Raw genomic sequence first — 8,822 nt, 5'->3', positions numbered from 1 at the left:
ACGAAAATATAGTGATAAAATTGAACTCGGTTTACTGGCTGGCGTGGCAACAACTCAATGCTAATTTATCTCGTCAGGCCGGAGAAGACAGCACACCTGAGTGCCATAAATCATTTCGTCGGTGCAGTGGACCGACCTGACCACTGCTCCTGAAGGTAAAAAGTTACACTATTTAGGAATAGCTTATCTTCCCACCGATGGCCTCATTTGCTGTTGTAGGTCATACAGAGACATGTGCAGAAACAAAAGACTTTTGCATATCCCGTTAAAAGTTCTTTGTAGTTGTTTTAACTATTAAAGACATTTTTTTTTGTATGTTAGTTAGCCAGCTATGTTATTATTCTGCTATGGCTAAGTTAGCTAAAGCACAAGCATGCTGTGAGTGTATTTTTCAGTTGGAAAGTAGAGGCCTGAGCAAGACTTGGTGCAGTCAGACTGAAATCTGCTCCCAATCATTTGCATGAGGAGATGGAATAATAATAATTTGAAATAAAATGACTGATAAGTACAACTGCAGTTGTAATTAAGATAAAATTAAATAATAACCCCCCAAAACAAATGTGTTGTCAGATTTAACCACTAAGAACCACTAAGTACAAAATATAATTCAATAAACTTATTATTGGTCTTGATGTTGTTATAATTGTTATAACACATCATAAACTATACAATTACATATTTAAAACCTAACAGCAAACAAGAAGACAAAGTAAACAAAACAACAAAGAACACATGCGTCTCAGCCAAGTTACCTGCTAGACTGACACACATACACACACACACTTGGCTAGTCCTCATCCTGACTGCAGATGCCCATTGTGCAGGCCTCACACAGGGACTTCTCATGTGGTTTGGTGATGACATGTGAACCGGCTGATCCATGATCACTGTCATCGTCCTCTCCATAGCAATTCCTACGAATCCTAGAGAACAGCCTCCTCAAAGCCCATTCCACCTCTTCATTGGAAAAACCAGGGAGCCTGAACACAGCTCCATCACAATCACGACACATCTGACGAAAGGGACGCATGATCACGGTGCCCCGGTCTTCTCGCAGCCGGTAATGGAACAGCACCACCACCCGTGCCGAGGACCAGGTCTTAGAGCAGGATGCACACCGGAAACTGTGGGGAAAAGAGAAAACAGCCGATGAGAGGAGGGGGCACAGAGGTATCCTCAGGTGTACAGCCATCACCTCAAGCCTGCGGTGGAACTTATGTATTTCAGTTGCTTTATATAGAAATACACTGTCATACATTTAATACATGAGGAAGGTACACATAGATTGCCTCTTAAAGAACTGTTATATTTGGTAACTTAACTTTGCTGCTTTAAAGCAGAAGTAAGCGGAAGTCTTAAATTGTTCTATCTTCCGACAGCAATCACTTATATAGAGTGTTTGGTCTGAAACACGGGTCTGTCAGTCACTCTGCTCTGCTCTGAGCCGAGGAGAAAACTTTCCTTGTATCCTACAACCTTTATCCAATGAGGAGAGAGAATGGCATAAAGGGGCGGTCCTCTCTGTGTGTGCAGCCAAGGGATGCGCGTGAATGTGGTGACGTAGGGACGAAGGCGGGGACTGCTAACTCCATCGGCTGACAAGAAGTTAGCCAAAACGACCGGATCGCTTACTTCTGCTTTAAATATATCCTGACCTGTACTTTGACTCACTGTGAGTTGTTGACGTTTCTCCATACAGTGTCATTTATTTTATCACTGCACAAAACCTGTTTCCTATCTCTCTATCGCGCACACACACACACACACACACACACACACACACACACACACACACACACACACACACACACACACACACACACACTTCATCATACAGTATGACCTAGCATTAAAAGGAAACCCAGAACAAAACAAAACTGAGTCTGAGAAACCAACCGCAGTTCAATATTGTTTTAGCTTCTTTGAACTGAATAACTAGAAAAAGGGAGATACTCACTTTCCAAAGGCACAGTGGTTGTAGACTTTCCAGCCTCTCTTCCTCTCCTCCTTGGTGACTTTGTCTAGAGTGTAGTTAAAGTTGAGAGACCACTGGTCTTCATGGTACAGCTGTCCATCATTCAACAACTGACCAAAGGTGTCCAGCCACAGCTGAGGAGTCCACGCTGCACCGAGACAGAAAGGACTGATGGTGAATAAAATAATATAAAATAAGACACTACTCTTCCTGTGGTTATGGTAAAACTGAAACTAAGATAAAATAATGTTAGCCTACTTTTCTCAAAGGCCATTTATTATTTTTTTATTAAAAAAACAACTGAGAATTACTAAACTAAACATAAAAAAAATATAAGAAACTCTGCAGCACTTGAGTCAAAATGGCCAAAAACAAACGTTGCATTGCACCAAACCAAAAAGAAAACAAACCTAAATGCACAATACAAGTAGGCTATTAAAACCCATCAGGCTGTGTGTTACCTGTAGCTCCGCTCATGGTGCTGTAGGATCGGATGGTTGAAGAGCCGAGGTGAAGCTTGATGCTTGTGGCCTGTGAGCGTCGCTGTGGTCGCACTCTGCCTCTGTGTTTATTATGATGTGACTACAGCTGATAGTCTGGAAAACGAAACTTAACATCACAGTTTCACTTTCCACCTTGTCCCGGTGCACTGCGTGATGCGAAGTCACAGCAACATCAGCTAAATCGGGTTGTGGTTAGGTCAGATGTGATTAGAGACATGGATTAAACATAATTATAGTTTTGTTTAAATTATTTTTGTGATTCATCTGCAGGGATAGGCTAGTTAAGCAGGGTAATCGATCAAATGCATGTAAATATCAGAAATATAAAGTTGAAGTTATAGTTAGAAGCTACCCAACTGATTCGATACATAAGATGACCATTATGTTTTGTGAGTGCAATCATTATCTGCCTATAAATGCATATGTATCACTGAACTGTTGACAGGTCAATGTATTAAGTGGTAGAATGACTGATAAGTACAATTACATGTAATTCAAATAAAATTAAACCCCCGAAAACAAATGTGTTGTCAGATTGAACCAATTTATTAAGATGCACAAAGTACAAAAATATGCAGAAAATTTGACATTTTTAATAAATTTATTATTGGTCCTTATGTTGTTATAACTGTTAGAACACACCATACACTGTACAATTACATATTTAGAATTGATCAGCAAGCAAGTAAACAAAGTAAATAAAATATTAGCAATAAAGAATAAAGGCATCGCAGCCAAGTTAGGCTACCTGCTAAACACATACTGTACATCCACACACACACACACACACACACACTTCTAGTCCTCATTCTGACAGCAGATGCCCTGGAGGCAGGCCTGACACAGGGTCTTCTCATGTGGTTTGGTCCTTTTTGTGACTGAACCGGCTGATCCATGATCACTGTCATCGTCCTCTCCATAGCAATTCTTACGAATCCTAGAGAACAGCCTGCTCAGAGCTTTTTCCACCTCTTCACTGGAAAAACCAGAGAGCCTGAACACGTCATCATCACAATCACGGCACATCTGACCAAAGGGACGCATGATCACGGTGCCCCGGTCTTCTCGCAGCCGGTAACGGAACAGCACCACCACCCGTGCCGAGGACCAGGTCTTAGAGCAGGATGCACACCGGAAACTGTGGGGGAGAAGAGAAAACAGCTGATGAGAGGAGGGAGCACAGAGGTATCCTCAGGTGTAGGCTACAGCCATCATCACCTCAACCTGTGAGTGTTTTAGGAATTACAGTAAGGTGGTGAAAGTCTCAACTGTCATTTCAGTTGAAAACAATCAATCCTGTGGTGGAAATATACTTTTATTTCTATGCTGTATAGAAATGTAGGCTACTGTCATGACACTGATGAAATTGCAATAATCCACACTTTGCAGCTGTTTATTAATACATTTGACACATGACACATTTATTATTGCACATATCCTGTTCTCTCTCTCTCTCTCTTTCTCTCTCTCTATCTCTCTCTCACACACACACACAAGCACGTACACTTCATCATGTGATTTTTTTTAGGCGTAGTCTAAAAAAAAACAACCAACCAACCAACCAATCTTTGTATTTAGCAACTATTGTTATTATTGAACAATAGTTGCCAGGTAAAACCTGAACAGCAGCTTCACTGAACTGAATGACTATAACCGTGTCTCAAGTATAGAGAGATACTCACTTTCCGAAGGCACAGTGGTTGTAGACTTTCCAGCCTCTCTTCTTCTCTTCTTTGGTGACTTTGTCTGTCAGACTGTAGTTAAAGTTGAGAGACCACTGGTCTTCGTAGTCCAGCTCATTGTCATCATTCAGCAGCTCATCAAAGGTGTCCAGCCACAGCTGAGGGGTCCACACTGCACAGAGACAGAAAGGACTGATGGTGAATAAAATAACATTAAAATGAAGACACTACTCTTCCTGTGGTTATGGTCAAATCGACAAAGGTAGAAGGAAATGAAAGAGGAAAGATCCAAATAATTAAGATGATATAATGTTTTCTTTTCTCACAGGCCCATTTTTAATTGGAAATCAGACTTTCTTATTTTAAACTCAGAAGTAACAAAACATGAAAATATAAGAAACTCTGCTTAAACACTTGGAAAGTTGCAGCACTTGCGTCTAAATGGCCAAAAACAAACATTGCACCAAACCAAAAAGAAAACAAACCTAAATACAACAATACAATAGTATTAAAACCCATCAGGCTGTGTGTTACCTGTATCTCCGCTCATGGTGCTCGAGGATCGGATAGTTGAAGAGCTCTTGGTCGCCGAGGTGAAGCTTGATGCTTGTAGGATGTGTCTGTCGCTGTGTCTGTGTCGCACTCTGCCTCTCTATTTATGTAGTGACTACAGCTGATAGTCTGGAAAACGAAACTTAACATCACAGTTTCACTTTCCACCTTGTCCACTGCGCTGCGCCTTGAGTGATGCAAAGTCACAACAACATCAGCTAAATCGGGTTGTGGTTAGGTCAGATCATGTGATTAGAGACATAGATTAAACATAATTACAGTTGTTTCTCTTTTTTAAATGATTGTTTTTGTGATTTAGCTGCAGGGACTTAGTTAAGCAGGTTATCGATCAAATGCATGTAAAAAAGTTTTTAATATAACTGAATATATCAATGTATGAAAGTGTGAAAACTGAAAACGAATAAGAAGCTTTGTTGTTTTCTCTTTAACCTTTAACCAGTTTGTAAAAAGAAGAAAATCTAATTTCCCTTCAAGCTAATGGATAAAACATTATATTCTTTTATTTATACTGAACAGCATCAACATCATGTGTTTTGGAGTTGGAACAACTTTCAGTTCTTTCAACGGATGCACTTCCGGTTTCATTTATGGTAACAGAAAAGCGTGGTGATGATATCTATGGATGATACCAGAGCCAGAAGTTCTCTGATGATACTCAGGTGCTTTGAGATAACACAGTCCAGGCCTGCTCACTTCTCTCCAGTAGAGGGCGCTATAACACAACACACTCACATCAAAACACTGCTCACAGAGCAGGAGGGGGACACATTTTAGTGCACAGTGGTGTTGTAAACTGACTTGGGATTTCCAACCAGCCACTGCCTATTTTTATCAGAAGGAAACTATGGTTAGGTTTCCATTTCCTTACAGTCAGTGGTTGCACTTTCAATATCTGAGCATGGAGTAGTAGGCTGTAGGCCGGGTCATCCCCAGGACCTGTCAGACTGACAACTCACAGGTGTTTTTCATCCATAGAAAAAAAAAACATACCTCCTGCCAGAGCTCAAAGGCACATGAGACATTTAATTAATACCAGTAGTCCAGGTAGGTCACCAGCCTTGTCATGCCATGAAAAACGATGAATAATATGTGAGCAATTGATGATGAACAGCTGAACCAGTTACCCCACTAGAAAGAAAATATTACTGTAGGCACTTCACAATTAGGTCAACAGTTTGTAGCTGACGAGCTGCACTGTGAAACATGTGTCTTTAGTCTATTTAACGTAGGCTAAATAATCAAGGCAAATGAAATATTCCCAGTTCAAACATTAGGGCTCCAATGAAAGCAATATTTTGGATTATATTGTATTAATTTCATCTAAGTGCACAGGTACCTATAGGTGGACACAACTAGTGTATTTGGTTAAATGTATTGGTCCAGATTTTTAAAACACACTCAGTAGTTTTTGTCTAAAACATCTAACCCCAACAAGTTGCTTTGTCAGCGTGTTCCTCTTGGTGACTGATGATTATCAGTGCATTGCTGCACACTGAAGTCACTATCTGTCCTGTCTGCTACTTGTTCCATCTACACAGTTGTTTGTTTGTTTGTTTGTTTGATTGATTGATTGATTGACTTCTTCTTGCAGCCTGTATTTGACATTGATGGAAAAATTGAATCCCAAGAGTTGCTGGTGCAAACAGTGAACCGGGTTTTGACTTAGAAAGAGTTTAAAACTGATTTTGATTCCCTACGTTCTCCCTGTTTTGCACGTTAACATGCTTTGCACACCTAGACCTGTTTGAGGCCATCATTAATTACCCAAGAGGCTTGAGAAGTTTCAACCCGCAAGTGATTACTGTGATTTGAACTTCCTGTTTGAGCCTGAGCAGAGCCACCCTGTCTGGTGAAGTTTAAGATTAAGTCCAAAGGTAAAGACCAACCAAGCCCTGAAAAAGGCCTCTCTCATGTGTGTGAAATGGGGGGTTCTTATAAAGATACAGAAAAGAAAATAAGTTGCGTAAAGAAAAACTTTCCTAGAAACTGCAGCTTGTTCATGTGCTCTTCAAAAATCTGCTGCTTGTTATTTTAACCTTCAATTATTACTAATTAAAACAGGTCTAACGACAAATCAGGCCAACGCCGATGCTGTCAGGCTGGTTACGACCCCTTGTATACTCAAGGATCCTATTGTAAAAGCATGCGTAATATTCCTGGAATAATCATTACTATCATTTTGTGGGTGGTTATGATGAATTGAAAATGGCAACACCCTGTCACAGGTATGTAATGACGTTGTGAATGACAAAAAAAAAAAAAAAACATCCACCGGCTGCTGGGACTTTCCTTCTGCCTAAGCTGTTCTAGGTCGTAAGGATGCTCCACCCAGTGCTGACAACTGATTGTAACGCTTGTCACACGGGAGAGAGACTCTCACACTTGATAACACACATGCAGGCTTGTCAAGTTCATAAGACAAATCTCATTTAAAAGTACTTGACAGCAGTGATTGGGGTGTTATCTGAAATAGCGTAACGACAATTATATAACCAGGTGTCTTGTACGTACACTCGCACGCACACACACACACACAAGCACATATAGACACATGTTCTCATACAACAGCATATTTTACTCTGCTCTGCTGAACAGGATTACTTTACAAGCTGAAATGAAATGTCATTATATGCTGAGTGGTAATGAGTGAAGTGTTTTCCCATTGGCATGAGGCTCTACAAAAACACACAGCAACACACAGAGATAGCCCTTCAACTACTGTATAATGTTAAACTGGACATGTGTGTTTGTGTGTGTGTGTGTGTGTGTGTGTGTGTGTGTGTGTGTGTGTGTGTGTGTGTGTGTGTACCTTTTCCTCCCGGCACAGTGGTGTAAAGATGACCTCAAAGCCCCAGGCTCCAGAGAGTCACCTTATACTCAGGTGTGACATTACAGCGTGAGAAAAGCATGCTGGGTAGGCTCACAAGCCCAGAGAGATGCAGGCTCCAGACCAACAGAAAGAGAGAGACAGGACAAGAGGAACCTCTTTGTGTTGTGCACAGAGGCACATTTATATTCGGTGGAAAAACGGTGAATAAATCAACTCAGGAACAACTCAGCTACATGAAACAAGTAAAAGCAAATAGTGTTAAAGTAGAAACAAACAGCTCAGTCAGCATGGTCTGAAATAACACTGAGATAAAAGTGAGCCTCTAAACAAAGCCACTCTCCTTTTTTTTATGCAATCACCCTGCGTTTATCTAATTTGCCTGCTATCTTTCATGTCTTGGAAAACACACAAATAGATTACTCATTTATTCTGTGAAAATAGGAATAAAAGGCTTTATTTATAATCTATGATAACACACCCAGCTAAAACCACCTCTATGATTCTCCTCATGTTTGTGTGGAAACAGAGACGTGTTGGTTCAACTTTTGGACACTTTTGTGTGGTATTTTACCAACAGGAGTTTCAACTGTTCTCTTGTCCCTCTTTGATATAAACTGGGTGGACAAAACTGAAAGTTTTCTTAGGACGCCACTTCACTTTTTCCACCATAATCTCCACCATACTCTTCATTTGCCGCCGCCTACTCCGTCCCCGTCACTACAGTTGCTCCCCTCTTCAGCGCTGCCAAACCAATCATTGCTAGCTGATGTAAAATACTTCACTAATGGTTCTCTAGCACAAGACCACAAATGCCATATTTAAAATATTGCAAATTACAGAGATTCTGCAGCACTGTTGCTTAGTCAGACCTTGAATGTAGCAGATGTTCATTTTTATGTAAAAGTCCTGAACTCCAGCTTCAAGACAAAGTCAATCCAGCTGTTTCATAAGTAACTACTTCAATACAGAGCATGAGAGATCACTGAATGTTTGGATGAGTATTATTAAAACAACCTTTGCAATCTCAGCATTGGACTGACATGTCTGAATCACAGCAGTAGACAACATTGTCCTGTAGCTGCACGTACATGTGCGTATTTGATGCCAGTGTTATTCATTCATTCATCTAATGGAGTCCAGACACTTGGAGGATCTAGACAAAGGAGAACTGAGGTTTGTCTCGTGCTCTAGATGTTTTCTTTTCCCCCACATCTGTACAGTTTGTGCTTTACATGAATATTTCTGCGTTGTCAACACTG

At 40.6% G+C, this 8,822-nt stretch overlaps 2 protein-coding genes across 3 annotated transcripts; both read right to left on the bottom strand.

Moving 5' to 3' along the window:
• Positions 1-605: 605 nt before the first annotated feature.
• Positions 606-4,783, bottom strand: LOC146978749 (receptor-transporting protein 3-like). 2 transcript variants are annotated; one of them, XM_085790398.1, is made up of 3 exons: positions 4,695-4,783; positions 1,958-2,123; positions 606-1,124 (listed from the first exon to the last, which is right to left on the bottom strand). In XM_085790398.1, the coding sequence occupies exons 1-3, from the start codon at positions 4,708-4,710 to the stop codon at positions 788-790; spliced, it is 519 nt and encodes a 172-aa protein (XP_085646524.1). In that variant the 5' UTR covers positions 4,711-4,783; the 3' UTR covers positions 606-787. The 2 variants fall into 2 exon arrangements, with proteins under 2 accessions (XP_085646524.1, XP_085646523.1); XM_085790397.1 differs by lacking the exon at positions 4,695-4,783 and adding an exon at positions 2,437-2,531.
• Positions 3,031-4,809, bottom strand: LOC146978748 (receptor-transporting protein 3-like). Its single transcript, XM_085790396.1, has 3 exons — positions 4,695-4,809; positions 4,161-4,332; positions 3,031-3,616 (listed from the first exon to the last, which is right to left on the bottom strand). The coding sequence occupies exons 1-3, from the start codon at positions 4,708-4,710 to the stop codon at positions 3,277-3,279; spliced, it is 528 nt and encodes a 175-aa protein (XP_085646522.1). The 5' UTR covers positions 4,711-4,809; the 3' UTR covers positions 3,031-3,276.
• Positions 4,810-8,822: the final 4,013 nt, after the last annotated feature.

This window comes from Trachurus japonicus, chromosome 11, assembly GCF_045865225.1.
Source record: "Trachurus japonicus isolate A0001 chromosome 11, Traja_1.0".
Classification (NCBI taxonomy): domain Eukaryota; kingdom Metazoa; phylum Chordata; class Actinopteri; order Carangiformes; family Carangidae; genus Trachurus; species Trachurus japonicus.
This window is presented reverse-complemented; position numbering and strand designations above follow the sequence as displayed.